Source organism: Macrobrachium nipponense, chromosome 49, assembly GCF_015104395.2.
Source record: "Macrobrachium nipponense isolate FS-2020 chromosome 49, ASM1510439v2, whole genome shotgun sequence".
Classification (NCBI taxonomy): Eukaryota; Metazoa; Arthropoda; class Malacostraca; order Decapoda; family Palaemonidae; genus Macrobrachium; species Macrobrachium nipponense.
In genome coordinates this window covers 15,067,681-15,092,913 of record NC_087224.1, presented here as the reverse complement: position 1 = coordinate 15,092,913, position 25,233 = coordinate 15,067,681, and the positions used below count along the sequence as shown (strand labels likewise).

The 25,233-nt window shown below is 38.0% G+C and overlaps 1 protein-coding gene across 18 annotated transcripts in view; it reads right to left on the bottom strand.

Annotated features, from left to right (window-relative positions):
• LOC135205354 (telomere zinc finger-associated protein-like) overlaps positions 1-25,233 on the bottom strand; it is a 121,026-nt gene that overhangs the window by 39,600 nt on the left and 56,193 nt on the right. For 2 of the 18 annotated variants that reach the window (XM_064235823.1, XM_064235825.1), the window contains exons 5-6: positions 5,456-5,940; positions 4,995-5,132 (exon numbers count right to left, since the gene is read on the bottom strand). The exons of 7 other annotated variants lie outside the window; for them this stretch is intronic. In XM_064235823.1, coding sequence (XP_064091893.1) covers positions 5,464-5,940 — 477 coding nt within the window. In that variant the 3' untranslated portion in view covers positions 4,995-5,132; positions 5,456-5,463. Of the gene's footprint in view, positions 1-3,022; positions 5,133-5,455; positions 5,941-6,430; positions 7,157-7,184; positions 8,045-10,138; positions 12,290-12,600; positions 12,922-13,478; positions 13,752-17,763; positions 18,163-19,828; positions 21,761-24,510; positions 25,159-25,233 lie in introns of those variants that run through there. 9 more of the 18 variants (XM_064235841.1, XR_010312520.1, XM_064235840.1 and 6 more) reach the window with 9 other exon arrangements.

Sequence of the window (25,233 nt, the reverse complement as noted above, 5' to 3'; positions counted from 1 at the left end):
TGAAACAACATAACTCCATCAAACTTGCCAGAAAAGCTCATGAGGAGACACTGAATTGTATAAAATGAACAACACAGACCTTACTAGATGTTAATATGTAATACTAGACACACCACACAGACTAAAGGAAATTGAGCAATATCTGTCTCATGCAGAGCATAACATTTCCCTTTTAAAGAGCATGAATCAGAGTCATGCCAGATGAAATAGAAGCATCAATTTTTCTGTTAACGTCCCAGATATTATTTCAGGATCCATCAGCCTAAGAACAAAAACTGACAATACTGAAAACAGCTATGTACTAATCATGAAGTAGCTAACAGTCTTGTAAGGACATCCTCAGGTCCAGGAAAATACATGGCATTATCTAGGTCACAAAATCTTTCTCAAGACTAATCTAAAATTATCCATCTTGCAAAACAGGACTTCACTTCTCATAATACTACTAGCTTCAAAACGTACAGAGTAAAAGTGGATTACATTCATCAAAAACCAATTTGAAGGCGATAGATTTTACAAGAGAAACATTATGACTCCTGTGGGCACTAGAAGAGTTGCGAGAACACAGACCTACTTGAACAATAACTATGAGATGGGAGGCTAGAGATACATAATGGAGATTTGTGAAAAATAAAGCGCAGGTAAGACATAAGTGGCGGGATTCCACTCAGGCCCTTTGCGTCATGTGAAATTGGAGGCATGGTGATGATTCTGTACATAGGAAAGGTTCATAACTTGAAAGTTTTGACAAAGTAACAATATAAATACGGTTTGTAAATGTATATTGTTACCATGTAACAACTATGTACATATATAGTCTATTACAGGTATTGTGCATCCAAATAATTCAACTTAAATTCATATAACACTTATAAATGTTCCCATTTTCAGATGATTCAAAACTCAATATACCTCCTCATTTTACTATTTCTGCCTTCTGACACATCTGTGACCATACAATCAGGCACCAGGATGGAAGAACATATGAAGTAATGCAACTTTTTGCTACTGTTTTAATATCTTGCTTAATTTAGCTCTTTTTGCTTGAAATATGATGAAAACTTGCTGTGAATACATGAGGTGGTGAAGGTGAGCTTGCCAAAGGCCTTCAACCTCAACCCATTTCTAAGTCCTGGTCCTCATACATTTGCATCATATTTGGTAACTTGTGTATCTGTATGATTGTTTGTTTGTATTTGTTTGTATGGTGTTTTTACATTGCATGGAACCAGTGGTTATTCAGCAACAGGACCAACAGCTTTACGTGACTTCCGAACCACGTCGAGAGTGAACTTCTATCACCAGAAATTCACATCTCTCACTCCTCAATGGAATGGCGGAGAATCGAACCCGCGACCACCGAGGTGAGAAGCAAACACCAAACCAACCACAACCACGCCACTGAGGCGCTCATCTGTATGATTGCTTAAATGTGAAAGAATGTTAATGGTACGGTGCTGGCCCTTGTTCTTCCCTTGGTTTACTTATTTTCTCCTGTCCTTATACACACACTAGTTCTTTATGATTTGCTTTGCTTTCCCCTTTTGGTTATTTCCTTCATAAACTTACATCATTTACGTATATTTGACTCATAAATTGAGTTTAACAAGGATGTGTTCATAATCATTAAAAAATAATAAATCATTTATCATCAGAGGGCCAAACAAACACTACGGCACTTGCCTTGTTTGTAGTACGTATGTATATGTGCATGTGATCAGTTAAATGTATAGTTTTCAAAGACAATAATGAAACATATATAGTACTACATACAAAGATATATCTGACAGAATGCTTACTGAGCAGTTGATGAGGTGAATCACAGAAGGGGAAGAAGACAGAGGCAACCTTCTTTTTCCAAGAGAATGCGGAAAGGACAACTCACACTCATCTTAACTATGACCCATAACTGTGTATGTATGTGCAAGAGTGAAGTGAAAGTATAGTATAGTAATTATCCCCAAATTTAGTTATGGGAAAATAACCTAGCACGAAACTAAATAAAGTTCATCTTTACTAGTTGACAGCGACTCACAGTAACACCAGTCTTATGACATTCATATTTCCTCAAAAGCAGGAGCATAAAGTGTATGACTGGCATCTCTGCTCCTGACCACAGGATGCAGTAGAGGATAAAGATGACTTAATACCTTTATAAATCATGCATCTTCTCTCCTGTCCTCTTCAAAGAGGGTCTGTTTCTGGTCATTCTTACCACACCAACTTCTGCTCGTCTTGCAAATGTCCTTCAAACTATATACTGTACAGTATTCATATTGTGACTTAAATGGACAATGCTCTCAAATTACCTCAACTGCTGCAACATGAGACCTTGGTCACTTGTAATAATTGAGATTACTCTAAAAACAGTTTGGAGTGTGTATTTCTTGGTGGACTCCTATAGCTGTTATAGTGATCCTGAGACATTCAGAGGACTGTGTCACCCTTCTCATTATCCGTCTACTCCTATGACTTCAGAAGTCAAGTCCATTTCTCAAAACATGCATGAAGATGACGGCATTAGCGAAAAAAATTATGTTTTTATTTCAGACCACAATTTTGAATGATGTTGGTTAAATTCCAAATTTATTATTTTCATGGTAATTATTCCAAAGCCACAATTTTGAATGATGATGGCTAAATTCCAAATTTATTATTTTCATGGTAATTCAAAAACAAACCTTTGATTTTAAAGGCTGCTGTGACTGTTGCTTTGAAGAGCTTTGGATGATAAATTCCTTATGAAAACTTCAAACATTAATTTGACCAGATTCATAAACATAAAACAGACTTTACACTATACTAATAAGTAATCATAAAAAAGTATTTTTATGTAGGTAGAACTTCTCAGTCTTAATACAAATACTGGTTAGCATTCAATCGTACTGAATACATTTTACCATATTAAACTGGAATCATAAATGTGTATAATCTTTATAAAATGGAAGTTGGAATTGCAGCTCTAAGTTGAAAATCATAACCTTGCCTATCATGATATGAATAAAAAACCAACACATGTTCTTAATTTATTCAACATGTCCAAAGATAACACTGGTACACATACAGTATTCTTAGTTTAATCAGTATGTCCAGAAAACAAACGACAGAAATTAATTTACAGATTCAGACCCTTCTAATGCTCTGCAGCCAAAGCCAATTATGACAGCAACCAATAAGCTGATAGCACTAACAACAAAACTCGCCTACTGTCATTCAGCGTCCCTAGACAAACTGTTTCTTTAGACACAATCTTTGTACGCCTCGTAGAGCTGAGTACAGGGAATGTTTCAACGGAAGATGACGCCTCACTACAAGCGAGGGAATCATTCACAGGAATGGGTCAAATTCTGTTACATAGCGGAATGGTGCTCCTGTATGAAATGAGCACTGTTTACTGTAGCATTCTGAAAACCTTGAAAAAATTACATTTAAGTAGGAGTAATGTTCGTCATACATCAGTTTTATACTATTACTGTACATGAAATAAAGGCTTAGCACACACAAGAATAACAATGGCAGGAATTTCTCTTAATACTTAATTGTGGATAATTTTTTCTTGTGATAAAAGTACAACTTGACACAGGACATATCTGATACATGTTAGGAATCACAAGTATACACAAGTATACGATTTAAGTTTCTGAAAGCATAAGCCCACAACTGTGTTTGGTGAATTAAGAGGTTAGTTCCAAGGTCAGTACACAGGAAAAATAATGCATTTTTGTTCTTGTAAATAAACTAAAATCAAAACACTAACAAAGAATTTCTCTGAGATTTATAGCACTCTCAAGTTTACAGGGAGCAACAATAACATATAGTTTCTCTTGGTAAAAGATGACTTGAAAATACTCTAACAGAAAAAGATCCAGTTCCCAGTAAATGCCCAGAATATTTCAAAATTAATTGATAGTAATGTAAACAGTTTTCACCTACTTTAGTGGGAGACCTCACCAACTGTTGATTGATTTTGCAATACAGCTGAAGCGGTCTACTCCACGCACAAATGAAAGCTCCTGTACATGTATTTTAAGCATACAGGTATTCCTCTACACACGAACTTTCAACTCACAAACTTTCAAAGTTACAAACTTCTGCGTCCTCACAGTATGCAGGACATATCAACTTTATATCACGCACATCATTCCTAGTACTTTTTTCAAGGAGAGATGAAATTATTTTGATTTTTACCAACTTTATTTTATGCACAAAGACCAATTTGCCTTGATGAAAACTTTACTCTGCACAATGCTATATATCCCCTAGGCTAACTACAATGCTGGAGGCCTAGGCTAACTTTGTTTGACTTACAGAAAAATTGAACTTACAAAGGAGAGGACTACCTGTACATCATAAAACATAACCAAAAATCTTTGTTCCCAGAAAAATCTGTGGTGGACACATACTTAATTTCTGTACATTTTCCCTCCTTACTTCATATTCAAAATAAAAAAAAAATCACAACAACTTCATAACAGTTTTGTTAAACATTTATGTTACTAACAACCTTCATCATATCATAATTCCAGGTACAATAACATCAATGTGACAAGGAAATCTTGGCCATTTGATTAGCATTAGAAAAATTAACACTCACTGATAGAAAATCTGCTCTATCTTTTATATAAGAGATGGAGAAGATTGATGACCCCAAATCATTATTTTCCCAAGACCATCAAAAACACTTTGAATCACCCGAGCAAAGAGAAACAGGAATGTGAAATCTATAGAAACGACCTTGGAAAGGGTCTATCACCTAAGCCCAGAGTAACCAAATCCAAAATTGGATGAGAAATATTCACTGAGATCATGAAACACTGTCTTCTCTGTTTCAGTTATAAAAATGCAGACAAAACTCTTTACTTATGTCTAAACATATGTTTTCGAAGAGTGGACCTGTCACTAGCTCGGTAACTGCACAAAGAACAAGCGAACGGCCGTTCCCCCGTATGGGTGCGCATGTGCTTCACCAAATCGGCACTTTTTCTCGTGGCGTATTGGCACTGGTGGCACGTGAACACTTTGCCAACGCGAAAGCTGTCAACCGGGGGTCCGTGGTGAAGCATTCGCAAAACTCCATCCCCTGGAGGGACCGCTCCTCCCGGCATTGGAAATCCGCCTGGCTCAGGCACGTACTGCAAAGAGACACACGACAGCTATTAGTGTGTGCTTGTGAGCCGATGTCACCCTTCACATTAAAAAACAATGAAGTCAATTTAACCATTACAAAATAATAAGAACCATTTACAGCAACAATCGACTTTGTGAAAGTGTTCTCAAGAATCTAAATCATAGCCTAACAATCAACAACAGACATGGAACATTTCCATCTAGCTCAAACTGAATTCTGATCATGACCTCTTAATACATCCCTTGAAAATTCATCCCTTGAGATGACTAGAAAACTCATTATGAGACAACAAGCTTGAAGACATACTTCACGAAGTTGAGAACATACTTTTAGTCTCAGGGCGGCAACCCAGGATGAGTGGAGCGCACGTGACTCTGAAGGCTGGCTGCGCTGTGTGTTCTGTAAAGGCAGTGGGGGCAGCCGTGCGATTTTTCTCCCGTGTGGATCCGAACGTGTTTGCTCAGGGCACTGGAGTCCGAGCACCGATAGACACAGTGAGGGCAGCTATAAGGTTTCTCACCAGTGTGGATCCTGACATGTTTCTTAAGGTCACCTTTGCTGGGAGATGAATACTGGCAATACTGACAATAATGAATTGGCAGGGGCAAGAGGGACTCTGAGATGGTTCCTAAAGGGCGGCCAACCACTGCAGTTGGTCGAATGGGTACTGGAGAGGCAAGGGAGGAGGAGACGGCAGCTGCCCGTGGTCGTGAAGACGAGGGGGAGTCAGTCTGAGGTGCTCCGGGCTCCCGAGAGTGACTTAGGTGGTCCGTGACTCCAGTCGGCCCGACCTCTGCCGTCCACGGCCTCCGCTGTAAAGAGACGCCTCCATTACACTTCGGTGATGGCTTCCCCTTTGCCTTATGTTCTAATTGCAAATTTTTTCATTTCATGAAAAATTTTTCAAACTACAATTTGCTTAATTTCTCACCAGCTGCCTCAGAGTAACTCATGCATGAAAGTATTCTAGACAGGAAAAAAATATGAGAAAGAACTACAAAGTCGTAACTTAATTTCCAAAGATCTATGTTGTAAATAAAAAAAAATATTCTTTTTTTATACCCAAACAAGCAACTCACAAAGATATCAAATCCACAGCTCCAAGGATATGACCTAGGTATATATCATAACATCAGAAACTAAAACACCAACAAAGTGCATATAAAATGTTCTAAACCATTGCAACTCGAAACTTCACAATGAAGAACATCCCTATACAAAACTCTAGAGGTGAAGCAAACTTAAAAGATAAGTCTGTAATGCATCAATTAAAATTAAAACATTCTGATTTTTTAAAAGTTCTTAGGCCCTTTGCTGCTGCACTGCTTTCAATCTTTCCCATTTATCCATTTTCTTATGTCTCTTGCTACCAACCGGTTCAATTTCTTTCACTTCACCCTGATCTAAGAGCTAATCCTTTAAGCATGACATATGAGAAACTAGAAACGAGACCTCGTTGCAATAGTACATATATTACCCATTAAATATTCACAAAACTATTCCTATCCTTTATCAATAAAAGTAACTCGGTAATAACCAAAAATAAATAAAGCTATCACTTCTGTGGTATACTTAAAAGGCACTACATACATAAAAAATAACAAGTGTCTTAAAAAAAAAAAAAAGTTTCAAGTTACCACAAATGCCACTTTAAAGTATATTCTATTTGTGTTGCTGTCAAGAACTTTAGGACTGATTATCAAATGTCATCTTATGCTTGAATTTCATATGACTCTTCAGATTACTCGGGTCACCAGAAGTATAGGGACACAGGCTGCAATGGTACGGCCTTTCTCCCGTGTGCGTCCGAATGTGTTTGACCAAATCGAACTTCTTTCGGGTAATGTGAGGACAGTAGGAGCACTTGTGAACTTGAGGAGATTTGAGACTTTGAGAGGGCACAGACTGGCTCCACCGAGAAGCTTCCAGGCTAGGGAGGTGCTGGTCAGAAGGAAAGTGCTGCACGTATGTGGAAGGAATACCAAGTGCAGCACCAGATCCACCATCAATCGCACTTCTGCTCCCGCACTGAAAAAGAGAGGTGCCCTTTCAATCATAGGAGTTGCACTTCTGGGTTCCCCAGCCCTACCAATCCCAACCACCAATTTCTGAGAAAACAGAATTGTTTCCGTTGCATATTTCAGCTTTACTTCTTCTCTTACAAAAGATTCCGGTAATTGACAATACGTACGTGACGACCACATTGGCTAAAGGAGTCAAGTGCAGTAGGATGCTTCAAAATTTGTTATTTTTAAGTTTCCAAATTCATTCTTCTTTTTATTTTCTGGTTATGTAGGGTAAACTACAGCAAAATCAATTCAGTCTGCTTGAACATAAGCTACTATCTACATTTCTAGAAGACAAATGCAACTTGGCTATGGTATTATACATGAATGTGACTGCTTTCACATCAGCACAGGGAAAATGTAAGACTTAAACACCAAGACTCATCTATAAAGATGAGAATAATTTATGAAGGTTCCTTCTTCTGAATGGTCTCACTTAAATGAACAAGGCAATCTACAGTACATATTTAAGGAACAACTAAGGAAGGTTGTAAGGCAAAGGCTCAGGAGCAATTTTGTGTTTGAATCTCAAGTGACTCTTCAGGTTGCTGGGATCTCCTGTAGAATATAAGCACAAGGTGCAATGGAAGGGTCTTTCTCCCGTATGGGTGCGAATGTGTTTGATCAAGTTGAACTTCTTTTGGGTCACGTGCTGGCAATATGGGCATTTATACACTCGAGGAAATTCGTGACTTTGGGAGGAGGAAGGCAGGGGCTGACTCCACTGGGGTGCGGCGTCCAGCGTAGGGAGGTGCTGGTCGGAGGGACAATGGTGCTGGTTGTTGGTGGAGGTGGAGGAATGACCAAGTGCAGCACCACCAGACCCATCGATCACACTTCCGCTTGCGCACTGAAAAGAGAGGCACCCGTTTCAATGAGAGGTGTTGCACTGCACATTCCTCCACCCCTCCCCTTGTGTTTTGACTAGCTGCCAGTTAAGCACTACATACTTTTAAAACGTCCGATCTAATTTCTTTAAATTTGGCTAGGAAGTCAGCTCTGGAGCACTTTCAGACATTTAATGCTGGAGACAGTGAAACGAGGGAGTTGGAGTGGTTGGGTAGCTTGAAGGAAGAAAGGCTGTACTACTAGTGAAGATAAAGTAAAAGGCTAAATAGTGGATGCACTACGAGGGAAAGGGATCCTGCCAACCACCTCAAGTAATGCCTACAGCCATTATGGTGAGATGCACTGATGGCACTGTCCCATGGATCTCTTTAAGTAATTATGATATTTACGGTGTATCCACAATGCAGGAAACATGCCATAAACACAACAGCAACTTATCACACATAAATCACAAACAATCTAAATATAAGCCAATGATTTATTGGTGGTCCCAACCTCTGATGATACGATTAAGCAGCCTTTACCAGAGACCTGTCCTTCGTGGTCCCTTGAAGAATGTTCAACATAAGAATGATGCAGTTCATATATACTCTGATATATTTTAATGTAAGTTTAATTCCACTTATTCTCTAGGTAACTGGTGACTAAACTATGCTACCTTGAGAACAATAAGTATGTTTTTAGATGGAAGAGAATACTACAAGAAATAAATTGCCAATCAGCACTGTCATATTGTTTGTCACTTGTTGCAGTGCATATACTTTGGAAAATGTTCAGCAGTTATCCTGACAAGGGAGAGTACTTTCAATTTCTTTCTTCTTTACCTAAATCACAAAATGCAAATGAAACTGAATTCATTCTGTGGATGAATATTCCACTCCTCGCAACCGGCCAGAACTACACATTCAACTCCTAGGGTCGAACAGTTACTGAAACCGAACGACAAGATGCTGTCATTAGTCTCAATCTTGAAATGGATTAGTGAATGGTGTGGTTAGTGGGGTTTGAGGCTGAACTTCAGTAAAATGAAAACTACTGATCAGATCTTGTACTGATTCTCCACTTCAGCCACCCCTTAAATTGGATGAGACTCTACTAAATGAATGTAAAACTTGAGTACTATACAGGCAGTCGCCTGTTATCAAGTGGCGATTCTCTTCCGATGGGGGTTCCAGTAAGCGAAAACCGCCATTAACCGAAACTCGGCGATTTGTGGCACCGAAATCACAAGCAGCTTTATGGTGCTGATACCAGAAGCTGCATTGTGGCACCTTTGTTAGGTGTGTTATAGCGCCAAAAGGCACCGATAGCCGGAACTCGGCCTGTTACGGGGCCCAATTGCCGATTTTATGGTGCCAGACGAGCGCCATAAAAGCGGATCGCCGATAACCAGGAACTGCCTATACTTAAATATCTAATGAAAGTGTCAGCAAATGCCTGATAGAAGCTTGGTACTGCATGTAAAGCCTCAGTTATTTATATGTAACAGTGGTCAACATCAATGCAACTTGTGTTAGGTCATTTGTCCTTGACTAGACTACTGTTCTCCAGTGTGGATTTCTGCTTGTGCCAGAAAATCATCTCTTTAAGGGAGGTTCATGGTGGTAGGTTTCTGTTTCCTAATACTATTAGCAGTTATAACTTGGACCATCAATGCATGGTCTCTTATTCGTCAATTTTTCACAAATTGTATTTCAACAGAGATCTTTCACATTCACAGTTGATCACCAATCCTCTTCTCCTGCCACGATCAACCAGATATGCTGCACAGCAGCAATAATGTGCAGTATTTGTTGCTCACAGTCGAACTTTTCAGTTCCAGAGGTCTTTTATTTGCCTATAGCAAAATAATATCATCAAATAATAGATGGATATTTAGTCACTATTCTTTGAGAATATTTTAAAATTAATTCTGTGGTCCCAATTATGACCCTTAATGCCTCCCAAAATACATGGCTATTATCTGGTTACATTGCAATAAGCTCTGTTGCAAAAATTAATAAAAAAAGAATAGCTACAACTCAATATATTATGTACTTGTATCATGATTTACTGCATAAGTATTACTCCACATACTAACATTGGTGGAAAATGAAAAACACTTAAAACATTAATTTACTGACCAGTATTTTCAATCACTTTCATAAATACACAGGGATGAATTTACAAACATATACAGTATATATACATATATTTTATATCCTGTATGATAAAAACACATGCATAAATATTTACAACCTTTCTCAAAAATGCTGAAGGGTTATGAAGTTATGAATTTGCTATTCTCAATATGGAATACTGAAATACTTTAATTTTTTTTTAAGAATATAACACTAGGCCTCAGAATCCTGTGAAAGGGGGTGAGGGGGGTAAGGAGATTTTGCTTGTGGCCAATTGATGGCTTTGTGGCACTATAGCATTTTTCTTTTGACGCTTGCTGTAAATTTTCTTTGAATGATGCTGCTTTTGGCATTGCCTTGTAGATATGCACTTGTACTTTATTGAAGTAGTATATACATATTCAAAATTGGAAAAATGTCAAGCGACAGATTCAGTTACCTAAAAAAAGTTCCAAGTGAGTTCTTTGCAATCACAATAATCTCAAGGCCTAACATTCTTCTAACCCTCTTATATCCAATCATTTTAATTTCCAATATAAGAAAATAAAATAATAAATTTGTTGGCAACCTCTAAATCACAACAGAACAAATTAGTTTTGAAACCAAAATCTAGTACAACCCTGAACAGTAGTATGTACTGTACATACAGATAAAAGATTTTACAGAATAAAAACTAAACTCAACTCTCAGGAGTATAAAAACCTATGCCCTTTATGCAAATAGCTAAACAATTCACAGTCTTTGATGGTTTCCAAGTTTCCACCAGGCATCCAATGTTTCTAATTTGTGGCATTATTTCTCAGGCATGCCACTTTCATAGTGTAAGCTATAAATATGAGACAACAATAGTAAAAAAAGTTACACACTTGGACCAGGAAATACCTTTTGTGAGCAAAGAGTGGATAAAATGATGTTTCATAGCTACAAAAAATAATTAAACTTGCACCTTTGTGTCTACCTTGTGATTTGTCACCCAATCACTTTGGGAAATATAACATATCTGAACAAAAGTGTTCACGGTCCAGCAACTTCAAAACAGAAACTATTGCAGTAAGGACATTCCTAATTAGAGAAACAAAAAAATACACCTTTACAATGTACTAAACAGAAACTTGGAACATAGCTTTTAAATTAACAGTTTGGGATTTAATCAAATAGAAGAAAGGCATCATTAAGTATGTTTCCTTTTATACTTAAAGAACACACGTATATTCCCATCTTGCTGTTTCCCCATACATATTCCAATCAACAGAGATTCAAATGTATCACATTTTCTTTATAAATTACACCTGACCAACTTAAGCACATTGCATGCATGTACTTGTGCTTTAGGGGTAATCACATACCCCATATTTTACTGTCTTCAAAAACTGATTCATCACAGCACTTTACAGATTTCATTGCAACACTGGACACCTTCAATAAATAAAAAAAATACACCTGATTTCTTTTGCAGCACATACTTTCATGCCATTTTCTTAAAGCTACAATCTCATCAGGCACAAATAAATACTGTACTTCCACGGCCATCATGAGGAGTGAACTAAAAATAGAGGGAACTGTTTATTGCAACATACACCTCTTAAGGATATAGCAGTAGCAGTATATAAATATCAAAACACTCCTTTGGACCAACAATTACTCAAAATACATGACAGTAGATAGAAATCTGTTTCTATTTACACTGCATCACCACACAAATGCCAAAAAAAGAAAAAAAAATTCTTTTCAACAGCACAGTACCTTAAAAAAAAAAGCCTCAGGTAGCAAAGCAAGACTAGAATATATTACAAAATATTTGGCCAATTTGGTCCATAGCCATCATCCAGTCTTGGTCCGCGGGGGAGAGCTGCTGTGTCAGGCTCGGTTCCATGCACGCAGCGGACGTGCTTTCGCAGGTTTCCCCGTTCGCTGCTGCGGTGTGGGCAGTGGGGACAGCGGTAGGGCTTTTCTCCCGTGTGGGTTCGCATGTGGGCGGGCAGGTTGTCGCGACGACTGATCACTTTGCCGCAAATGGGACACGCGATGCCGAGTCCACCGTTGCGAAGGTTTTCTCCGCCAGGAGAGGCCGATTCATAACCTCCACCAATACTGCTGCAAATTCTCCCCTCTTCAACAGGTTGCCACTGCAAAGAGACCCTCTGTTACTCTGACTAGAACTTCAAAGAAGTAGTAGTAGTTGTTGAAGTAGTATCAGTGGTAGGATTAACAATAAGACTACGACTTTCCTCATGTCTCCCAATACCAAAAGCACTAGCAGCAGGAATCATAAAACTGATTATAGAATATTTACTCCTACTTGAATACATCATTCTAAAATGTTTCTGAATATACTGTAACTAAGTATGTAAGAGCCCTAGGTAAACATTTCCTTCCAAAAAAACTGTAGACAATAAGTGGCAGTCTTTTCCAGTACCAGGAACCAATCCCAACTTGCCTATGAGCAAACATAACGGCAGAACAATCCAGGAAACCAGACACAGAATCAGTGCAATGCACTCGGAGCTGCTAGTCCCAAAGCATCCGTTGGATCAACGCCATGAATCGAGCGTATGTGCTTGCGAAGGTTTCCACCCGTTTTACTGCGATGAGGGCAGTGGGGGCAGGGGTAGGGCTTCTCCCCAGTATGTGTGCGCATGTGAACTCTGAGGTTGTCACGCCGACTTATGACTTTCCCACAAACAGGACAAGGGACGCTAAGCCCGCTCACTGTGGTGGAAGGGCCGCTGTTCCCGCTCCTCCCTGGGTGCTGCTGCCACTGGAAAGAAGAGCCCTCCGTTATTCTCCGCATTCCAAGATGGGGCCCGTGAGAAGACAAAACACAAAAAAATTGAACTGGCTGCCATCTTGCAAAATTGCAAAAGTCTCTGTTTTATCAAGCTATCATAATGACCTGCCTTTTCAAGTGCCTTGCAATAGCAAAAATGCTACAACTGTTTTGCCATAGTTATTAAGTTCTGGTACATAACTATAGATAGTACATGTGAAATTCATGCATTAATCAAAAAATCATCCCTAATATAATTTATTTGTTTTTGAAAAGCAAACATTCAAATGGACTGCACATGCTCAATGTAAATGAAAATCTCACACTTACAACTGCATAAGCAAACTGAGACAACAGATGACAGAGATTTACGCCAAAGAGAAACTAAAGTTAAAAAAAATACCGAGCACACAAACAAAAGACACCACTGAGAACATCTGTGGTAACACTGACAACTTCTGAATGCAAGCCATTCCCAAACAAAAAACACCTTTCAAGTTCTCTCTCTTCAAACTGCAAGATGTAAACAAGGTGACCATCTTACGTACATGGATAACAGAAAGATCGCAGGGAAAACGTTTTTCTCTCGCGAGTATCGACACTTAGAGGGGATGGTGATGCTTTTTGATGTGTTTCATCAGGTTGCTACTGTCTGACGACCTGTAAGGGCATCGCGAGCAGGCGTAAGGCTTCTCCCCAGTGTGCGTGCGCAGATGTGTCTTGAGGTGATCGCTGCGGCTGATAGTGCGGCCACAGATAGGGCAAACGACCGGCCGCCCACCCAACACCCGCCCACTGTACACCTGGGGAGCCGCCGCCCACTGCAAAGAAACCCATACACCATCACTACCCGGAAAATACATAGTCTTAGGCCGTATACTTGAAATATCAAGGTTTAAAAAGTGAGTCTTCAAGATGGCCTCTTGAAAACTACTTCATTTAAAAAAAAAAAAATCTTCATGACACAGAATCCAAGGAGTAAAAGCAAATTTTTCTTATACAGATTCCAAAGTATATTGTCATAAAAAACGTCAAGGTGAAGACTGAAATTATGGAAACGAAGTAGTGCAGAGGCAGAAATTATAAAAATGCAAGTAACAGGGACTATTTAAAATGATTATACAGTACCTGGTAATGTTTCCACCAAGTAACATTAAGAGACAGAACAACAATTTGCAAAGATTAAAGCAACCTCACATCACAACTAAAATCTTTAATCATTCCACTCACACAATGCATTGCCGAAATTTTTTTTGTATTGAAATCCTTCTTAATTCTGTAGCTGCAGTACAGATGTTTCTATTCGACTCATGATCACTTAGCAAGACTGAGTATATTTTTCAGTAAAATTGTGCCTGAAGAAAAACCCTCTAAAGGAAAAGCAATTTTTAAAAAAATGGAAGCAAAGACTAATTGGACCTTAGAATATAAATACAAAACCTTTTTTCCCCTCAGACATACATAACTGATACATCCACATTAGTATATAGATCAAATGGTATAGTACATCAAAACTGTTTAGAAGAGAAAAAAGAAAAAATGTGCTGAAGTCTTTTTAGTGCAATAGAGTTTTCTGTACGGTGCACAGGCAGTCCGCAGCTTACGATGGCTTACGACATTCCAAGTTTGCAATGCCTTTCAATTATATTCCTCAGAAATTATTTCCAGGCTTACAACACATGTTCTAGGGTTACGACACCGATCCGACGGAAGAAATATGACTCCAAAAAGGCAATAATACTGCACATACTTGAGTAATATTCAACTGCATGTAATGTTCAACCCCATTTTTACTGCATATATTAGGACTTTAGCATATGTCCCTTATAATGTTGTGTTTTGATTCTAGCAATAAGCCTAGCCTATGTTAGCAGTTGCTACTGTAGCCTAGGCTATGATTCTGACATCGAAACCTAAGAAGCTAAAAGCTTACTGACAGCTATAATGAAACATATGATATTAAAACAGAAGAATAATTTTAGAAAATATTTGCTGGCTTCAAGGATAGCAGTCTTTGATTAATTTTATATTTTATGATATGTATTCAATTCACAAATGTATTTTCAATTACGTATTGCATGAATAAGTTTCTCAATTTACAGCATCCTTTTACTATTAGAATAAAAAAAATAAGATTCTTTGTGAATCATGAATGAAGAAGTTATCAGCTGACGAAATACAAATGGCCACCGCCAGTAAATGCTTTGTTTACATTCGGGAAATGAAGGTACGTTGCACTTATTATAGCCTAGAAGAGCCGTAAATTAAAAACAATATAATAATAATAGATTCTCAGATAAGTAAAACAACATATATATTTGTTGTTGTCGTTATTGTACAATTACAAAAGTTCGTCAACTTCTGCGGAAACAAATGTTGCTTTGGTGACTTCGTGTCATGAAATCCAAAGAATGTGGCACGTTTAGCCTACTCCCTAAAGTTTGCCCTTTTTCAATATAGAAAATACATAACAGTAATAAAAGTTTCTCAAATAAGTAAAACAACATTTGTATTTATTGTCTGTTGTCAGGAAATGCAAAGCTTAGGCTTAGCCTAGTGCCAAACTCTTGCACGTTTCTAAAACTAGCCTATGCCGCATATAAATTTCAGTCCCAAAATTTTAGGCCATATAATTGGTCTTTAAATATCAAACCTTACAAGAGTATATACATTAAACAATATCTTAAGGTTTTTTTATGAAAAGCACAATAAAAATGCAGTTAACATAGTTTTCAATAGACACCCAAAACATTCTAAGTAAGGTTTTCTTAGGACTTTTGAAGATTTTCGACAAATTTTCGGCTTACGACACATCTAAAATAAGGAATCCCATCGTAAATAGGGGACTGCCTGTGTATAATGTTTTATGAGCCACTGCCCATGAAAATTTCAGCCACAGCCCATTGGTGGCCTGCCCCATAACATTGCTAGATGCACGATCATGGCTAATTTTAACCTTAAATAGAATTAAAATTACTGAGGCTAGAAGGCTATAATTTGGTATGTTTGATGATCGGAGGGAGTGATCAACATACCAATATACAGTCCCCTACTCTTAGCAGCTTTTAAGATCTGATGGCGGACAGAAAAATAACAACCAGAAAAAGTGTGGATGGACAGACAAAGCCATCTCAACAGTTTTCTATTACAGAAAACTAAAAAGGAAGAATGTTTTTTGTTTAAAAAGATTTTGCCTTTACTGCCTGCCTCTTACGGCTATTAGTATACAGTGGTCCCCCCGTATTCGCGGGGGATGCGTACCAGACACCCCCGTGAATAGTTAGAACCAGCGAATGTTTGGAACCCCTATAAAAATGCTAAAAACAGCCTATTTTGTTAGTTAAAACTCAAGAAAAACCCACTAAAAATTTTCATACTTGATTTTTTTAATAGTTTTATCACAAAAAGTGCATTTGATGACGAAATTCATCAAAAAAAACCCAGGAATTTGTGGATATTTATCATAGAAAAATACCGCAAATGGGCGAATTTTCCGCGAATAATGCGGGGAAATGTTCCCGAGAGAAATCAGCGAATGTGTGAGTCCGTGAATCTGGAGAACGCGAATGGGGGGGGGTCCACTGTATGCACTAAAATACTGTTACATTATCCAGTGTCACCTGACTGAAATGCAGGTATGAACATCTATGAGAGACGACAAAGAAAGCACAAAATATTGTAACAACCACCAAAACAGACAAAAACTAGTCAGTACTCTGTTTCCCTTTAGCCCCCTTCCAGCTACAATAGATATGCTTCTCTATTTAGGAAAAATAAGGGTAAAAAGGGCAATAATGTCTAGATGAAGTTATTACAAGCAGGTACAAACTCTACTGCTGCATAGTGTTTGCAAACTTTTGAGTTGTATGCATTTTTAAATAACAATGCTTGGGACTGAATCATTCAACTGACTACGTATTCCTTATTTCCTTATTTGATACACCTGAATTCTCCTCCATACATATTTGTAAAAAATATTCTATTTCAATTCACTGTCAAATATAGCATTAAATATATTAAAAAGAAAATTGGCATTACATATGAAAGAATTAGAAGTTATCATGTATCGAAACTGATCTACAGTGCTCAACATTCCATGTTGCAGTCATGCCAACCGAACTTGATACTTCAATGCAATTCAAAATTCTTCAGTAACACAAACTGTATTACAAACTGTATCAAGCGAATAGTAGGAAGTTATAAATCATATAATATTTTTTATAACTATATTTGATTTGCTAACTTGAGCTGAAATTTTTTCTTTCAACAGAAAGATCTTTAAACCGATAATATTTTGATAACATTAGATATGCCAAACTCTATCCACTAATGTTTTATTTGCTGAGAACAACATTATTTTAACACAAAGCTCTTTATATGGAATATATGTACTCTGATTCTACAGTTGGTAGTCCTGTTCATATCTAAACATGAAATATGTCTAATGATTTGGACAAAATGCTTAAAACCTGCATAGAACAAGGAATTTTCTGGCAATTTCATTTTTTACTTGTTTTAATGGATTCTACTTTTCATATTTCAAACGTAATTTGTCAAATTAATTAATACACGGAATATAAAAAAAGAAATAGGATCCGAACAATATATTTCATAACATGATGCAGTATTAAGTACTGTAATGTGTGACTGTGCCTGGATGCTTCTTGTAGCAGCAGTATAAATATAATTTTTAATAAATAAGACCCAGAAGCATCAGCAAGACAAGCAAACATCATACAAGTGATCTGTTTTTAAGCTTAAACACGTCAGCTTTCCATTCAACACAAAAAAGAAAAACAGTCTAACTAGAGAGAGTAGTACTGGTTCACCTACTGCACTGCGCGAGGTCACACAATCGTCGCAAAACTAGTACTGTGTCGGTCAATGAACGGCATTCTTTGGGGCGTGAAAACCCCGCTTATCGTGTGTGGTCTGGTGCCGTTTCATGGAACTGGCATCCTTGCACCGAAAACTACACTTTGAACACGAATAAGGCATCTCCCCCGTGTGCGTGCGTATGTGCCTCCGCAAATTGGAGCTAAGGCGGGAGGTATAGGGGCAGTACGGGCAACTGTAGACAGTTTGGGAGCCGTGAAAAGTTCCCCTGAGGGTTTGGTGATCCGGGTAAAGACCTTGGGAGCCCGCCACAACCCCTTGTGATTCCTGTAGCCCCCGGAGCCCCTCCGGATCTTGCTGGTCACCACCTGTGCCCCACGTTGAACGGCTCACCCACTGCAAAGAGCACAACCTTGATTTAGAATGATGCCCAAACTAAGGACTTGTACTGTGGTTCAAAACATTTCCACGATTTTAAATAACCTCGTTTCACACAAAGTCTAAATTAAGAGCAATACTAAAAAAATAACTTTCTTGTTACTCTTCAATGTTTAGTACAATTAGATTGCCTCCTATTTACATCTCTCACTAAAGTACTGCAAAACTTTGAATAGAAATTCAGCGCAACTGTTACATCAACAAAAATGAGCCTAATCCCACTTCATCAAATGATGTTAAGCTACAAAACTTCCTGTATGCAATAAAGAAAAGACTCACTCCACCTGTGACCTCTTTGAGATATACCTCCTTTTACAGCTAACTTCTTCAAGACCACAACCTAGTTTATACTCAGAATAACATCCAAGTGACCCGGAGCGATGGAAAAACTAAGAACATTACAATGAATTGCCTAAGATATCAAACAATACTGCTACACTAAACATTTTTCATCGCAATATATGCACAAAAATAAAAAAAGTCAAGACAGCAACTAAACAACTGAAAGCTTCAAGAGGAATAATACACTTCCCATTCGCAGTTGACAGGGGTTAATCAACTTTAAAAGTTATGCCTTGTTGCTATAAATCACACAATCTAACTTTTACTACAATCTATATGGAATCTGAATAAATTTTCAAAATCATGGGGCAAAGCCAAACGAATAGAATGGCATGTAAAGTACCCCCAAAACGACTAATTACATAAGTCTGGCTTCATGGTACTATAGTCTAAAATACTTCATATACCCTTCTGTAACTCCCACACAGCTTGTCCAAAAGCAGTAGAGAAATTACCCAAAAGCAGTTTACCATGTGTGACACACTATAAATACTGCTAAAGCTTCATTTTCGACAATTTGTTTGAGGAGAAATCCTTCAGAAAGGTCCCATGAGTCTAGAAAAGTACTTATGAAGTCTGGTCAAAATGATATAAAACAAAAGTGGCAAGTAAAAAGGAAAGTTACACAGTATATTAGTATTCCTACAAGCAGAAATGCCTCCAGGAAAAAAGCTGAAAGTACTAGGATAACAAAAATTTATCAAGACCAAAAAACGAAATAAAAACATATTTAGGTAAGAATTAACAGTAGCCCTACGAAGATTCAACGACTGACATACGAGAGCTTTAATAACCGTTTTGGTATCACGAAGCAATGATCAAACTGACAAAATTGAACAAACTTCTTCAAAATTGATGATCAGCTAAATGGTTTTATGCTTTTCTTTTTCCAGTGGCCATGGTATCAGTTCTTCTCGTGTATGTAGGTACTTGATACCAAGCTATAAAATGTAAGTCCGTAAACCACAGTTTTAGAATCAGCGTGATAATTAAGGGAACTTAAAATAAATTAATAAACAATCCAGGGACTCAACAGGTTTTATATATTGAAAAAGTAATGAGTCAAAAGATTACTTGTTCAGTCACCTAAATACGGCCATAGTCACCTGACGAAGATATTTTCCTGTTCTATGGCAATTACGAGTAGAATTACATCACTACAACTCAGCATGGTGACTGAGCAATGTTTATTAACAAATGAGTCCAGTGGAAATTTAAACTGACAAAGAAATGCTGTGTATAACAACATGGTTTCTTCGGCTGAAGGGTAAGTACACACAAATTATGGTTAGCTTTATTTCCGAAAAAGTCCAGCAGTTTAATTGTTCTTTGACTGGAACTTTTCGTAACTCTTCAATTCCATGCAAAATTACAACCTCTGATACAAGCAATACTAAAGAAACAAATGAAGTACCATACTGCACTCATGCATGCAGATATGCAGAAAATAAAACCTACATTCAAGGAAAACGGGAAAAAGAAAAAATCATAGTACTGATAACTTATGGCCCTTGAAATAAATAATAAAAAATAAATAAACAAGTTTTCTGCAAATCGACCACCCCCCTATTCGATGTTCAGCATTCGCAGCTTCATTTATTCACGGATTTATCTGTGGAGACATAACTTGCCTTCTTGCAGATTTTTACAGAGAGCAATCACTACATTTTTTATATTATTTTTATGACTACATAAATGTTTTAGGACAATAGTTTCATGTATATTTGTTGTTTTAACTTCTAAATAAGCAGTCATAAGCATTTATAGGAGGGGCTCTTTGGTGTTTGAACTATCAACATACATAGTTACTGTAAGCATTTTTAAAGGGGGTTTTGGTATTTGCGAGTGGGTCTGATCCACATCCCCCCCAAAATACCAAGGGACAACTGTAGTACAAATGAATCCCTCATAATCCAGGATTTTAAAATCAAAATACAAAAAAACATTGTCCATTTCCAGTTCACAAACAACCCTCATCAATGAAGTTTATCAGATTTTCCCTTTATGGGGTCCTAGTTGACATCAGTGCTCTATACTCTTATCTGTATTGTGGACCTCCTGCCATAATTCCCACCTGATTTATGTACCACCATTAAGAACAGCAAACAATACATTTACACATACTGTGTATCTCCTCATATGGTTCTTTCAATTACTAGAATAAAATAACACCTAAATCTCTTATCAGCTACCATATAATGATAATTTACCCCTATGCTACAATTTTAGATCTGATATGTTTTAAGATATACATACCTCTTAAATTGAATGTTAAGTGTTAAGCACACATTAGTTTAGGTTAGAAGCCAGGTTAGGAGCCATGAGGAACTGCTGTTAGCTGTGCAATATCTAGAAAATATTCAAGTGCAAGCAATAAACCAGATTTTTTTACTTATTGGAGAGGCCAGATCCCCTTCAATCCCAACTGGTAAGTGAAGGTGCTACTATTTAGTATACTATAGTTGTATAGGAACAGATGATAACAAACAAGTAGGATTTCCAAAGGTGTGTTTTCTCATCTGTTTCATCTACTTAAAAATGTGTAAATCTTGGTCATGAATGCATTTGTATCAGGAGTCACCTGCAGGAGGCGCATACAGAATTTTCCTATATCTTTACAAAAGAAAGGGAAATTACATCATCAGTACAACTCTTTCCTTTTACATCTTATTGGTTACTGCACTGCAAGTAAGTAGTATGGGGTTTCATGGCTTCTTATTACGATTAGATAGGTAACGCTAGCCCACAATAAAACCTCTCGACACAAACTGCACACAATCGTCTACTATATACTATTCTGCCCCGCCCATGAATTATCTGCCTGAGGGACGTCACTGTTGATGTCAACGCTGTGTCTGAGCATATGCCTCTTGAGGTAACTTGACGACCTGGTTGCGAACGAACAATAATGACACGCGTGAGGCTTTTCCCCACTGTGTATCTTCAAGTGCTTTCCAAGGTTACGGTAGTCTGAGCACCTATAAGCGCAATGTGGACATTGGTGTGGCCTTTCCCCAGTGTGAATATGAACGTGATCCTCGAGATGCCTCTTTCGCTTGGCAACGTATCCGCAATACGTGCATTGCAACCTAGGATTGGTAGGAATGCCATTGCTCCCACTGCCTTCTACTGGAAGTGGCAATGCTGTCTCACTAAGTGACCTGATGCCACTAGTACCTCCATCGAACGTCATTCCACCTGACGTGTTCGCCCACTGAAAAGAGATATGCCCTGTTACTCCTCCACAACAATACATTTGCATGTTTTATCCTGAAATACTTCTTCCTTTCATTGTAATTCTTATTGCTAGTATTCTCATGAAACACACTGATACAAAATGAGACACAACTTTCCTATTAAACTGCTGTGCAACCTCTGAGTAGAAGATCCTATCGGACATAGAAAATGAGTGAGTGATAGAAACCATTGTGGGAAAAACACTGACACCCAATGATATGAAAAAACAAGACAAAAAGAGTGATAGCTGTTCTACCAGCAATCAGCACTGCTTCAGCATATTTTTCTAATATTATGGTGAGTCTGTTAACACAACTACAGAATTACGAAGGCAGTCCCTGGTTATCAGCGGAGGTTTCATTCCTGACGGCGTGATGATAACCGAAAATTGCTGATAACTGAAAATTAGCAATATTAGCGCCAGTCCATGGCGGCGCCAATGTTAACTGGGAATCAGCGCTGAAACTTCAGTTATCATCATCGCTAGACAAACCCCATAAAACCAGAGCGCCAAAAACTGGGGAATGCTTGTACGAGTTAGTTAACCATGAAGGGCTCCAACCAAGGAAGAGGAGACTTACACTTGCTGAGAACTGGAAGGCTGAAAAGTTCTGAAGAACTCAGACCAATCTCTTCCCATCTAAGAGAAATGAGGCAATCAGACGTTGGAATTCTCCAGAATGTTTAAGCAATATATATACGTAGTATGATACTATGGCACCTCAACAGAAACTGGATGCTGGTGCTTTACAAACTGAAAAACACAAACTACCTACTCTAATTTGGGAATTTAAGGTACAAGAGGCATTCGTGGAGAATATCCTAAGAAGCCTTGCAGCTTCTGACAATGTCAAAGCTATCATCAAATTCTTAACAATTGAGATTTATAGCTTCAACAAACTTTTCATTTCTAATTTTCGCTAACTTCCAGGTTTTAATGTGATACAACACTGTACAGACGTATCTAGCTTCAAAACGCCATAACCAATATGACTGCATGAAAAATAGCTTTACTAAAGTGAACAACCTCTGAAAAATATTGGCACGCCTGGAAGTGGTATCTGTATGCTTGGCCACAGACAAATTTGGAATGACCACCACACAAGATTTATTTTTCTTGGTCTGATGACCTGGTACTGGAACCGTTTGGTTATTCAGTAGTAGTAGGGCACAAGGTCCTCAGACGGATTTCACAACCGTGTTACAATGACTGGTTATCAATGCCAGAGGTATATTGTAGTTACACAGTAACCTAGTAAAATATAAATCTCCACGTAACTTCTACTCCATTAAATTTGGCCATGACAGAAGGCACTTAGTTTCATTCTCCATTTCAAACAATTTTTTACCCTTGACTTTACCTAAAGGAGACAGAAATATAGCATTATTCACAAATTAAACTTTATTCACAAAATCACAGGAAAGAAAATGGCAACATACAAAATATGATAAATATATCAAATCGACAAAAATCACTTGTCACAAAATCAAACATTTCCGAGCTCGAATACTTATTCCTCTGACTAGCCTAGCAATGCAACAAAAACACTTTCAAGTGCAGTGTAATTACCCACCAGTATAAAAAATGATGAAGGTATCGAAATACTGTACCAACTTTATGCTCAAGAACTTCCATAATGGCTGAAAAAATCTCAGCAAGGTTAATTCACAATCACTTGTTGAAACATTTGCTATCTGCTGAAATCACTGAATAGTTTCAGGCTTTAGTCGCCTCTGTTGGACTGATATTTGCTCTTCGAGAAATACATTCTGTATTTGGTTCTAAATCTCTCGTTAGTGAAATAGAATTAATAACACCTTTTTATATGGAGGAAATCTCTTGGCAAGCTCCTTTTCAAATCAAATAAACAAATTCTATAGTTTTCCTATCAGTAGTGTATATGTATACAAGTGAGTATTCAGTATGACTATGATGCAACACTTGCAGGTGTAGTCAAATCTTCACTATGAAAAATGAAGCAGTCTTTGTCTCAATCAGGACATGGACCAGATTAGTCATTGGTGTAGTTGATGGGGTATGGAGACTGAACTCCAATGAACCAAAAACACTATTGCTTGGCAGATCTCTCACAGATCTTTCACCACAGCCTCCCCTTCAGGTCAACAGGACTCTGCTGAATGAGTCTGAAGCTTGAACCATTCTAGGTATAACTTTTGACTCGCATCTTACTTTTGAGAAATATCTAAGTTTTAGCAAATGCTACATAGAAATTAGGTATTGTATGTAAGGCCTCACAAATTCACTAAGTGATAACATTAATGCAACCTGTTTTAGGTGGCCTGTGGTGATAGGTTTCTGTTTTCTGACATGGCAGTTTTTTACTTTGACAATCAACGGATGGTCTCCTATTTGTCAATTTTTCATCAGTTTTATTTTAAGAGAGATCTTTCATATTCAAAACTTATTCCTGATCCTCTTTTCCTGCTGAGGGCAACCAGGTTCACAGAACGGCAGCACCAATATGCAGTAAATGTGCCTCACTATTGAACTCAGTTTCAGAGGTCCTTTCTTCCTCACACAGCAGTTGGACTGTGGAAGTCTCCCGAGGATCTTGTGCAATTGGATCTTCAAAAGTTCAAGCAAAGATTCCATGCATTACTAACCTAATACAATTCTCATTTTAAATTTCCTTGCATTATCTATTTATTTATTTATTTTATTTATCATTTATTAATAAGAGATCTTTCTATATGTTCCATTACCTTCTATTACTTCTTTCTAATAAAAACAACAATGTTTGGAAGCTTGAATTCCAAGTCAATGGCCCCTATGGTGGGCTGGTTCCTTAGGTGTAGGGTTCATCTTCTGAATTATAATAATAATAATAATAACAATAATAATTTAATAATAATAACAGAGGAACACATTTTCAAAACTTTTCATAAAATTCAACTTCGATAAAGACTCAACAAAATCTGTATTACCTCTAGTATCTACCCATATAACAACAACTAATTGTTCTCCTTTCCTTAACATTAATCAAGTTGCTGCACCTCCAAAGACCCTGCATCACCATAGGGAGGAACGGAAAGGTACAGATTCTCCGAGGCACCCTCCTCAGTGTCCTGGAAACAGGTTTCGTTCAGGTACTGCCGACCGTGCTTATTGGCCACGTGGAGCCTTATGCTACTGCGCCGGGCACTGCGGTGAGGGCAATACGAACACAGGTACCTCTTGTAGCCCGTGTGCTTGGCCATGTGCTTCTTCAGGTCGTTCTTCTTGATACAAGAATACGGGCAGACGTCACACTTGAAGGGTCTCTCACCAGAATGGGTCATCCAATGCTGACGGAAGTTGGAGAGACTTCTGGACACCAGCCCGCACTCACTACACGTGTACATCGTGTCACGCCCCTGAAGAGACAACAGCAGTTTACTACTCCACTTGTTTCCGAGGCTTTTAACACACTGTGCATCCCCCTCACTGGA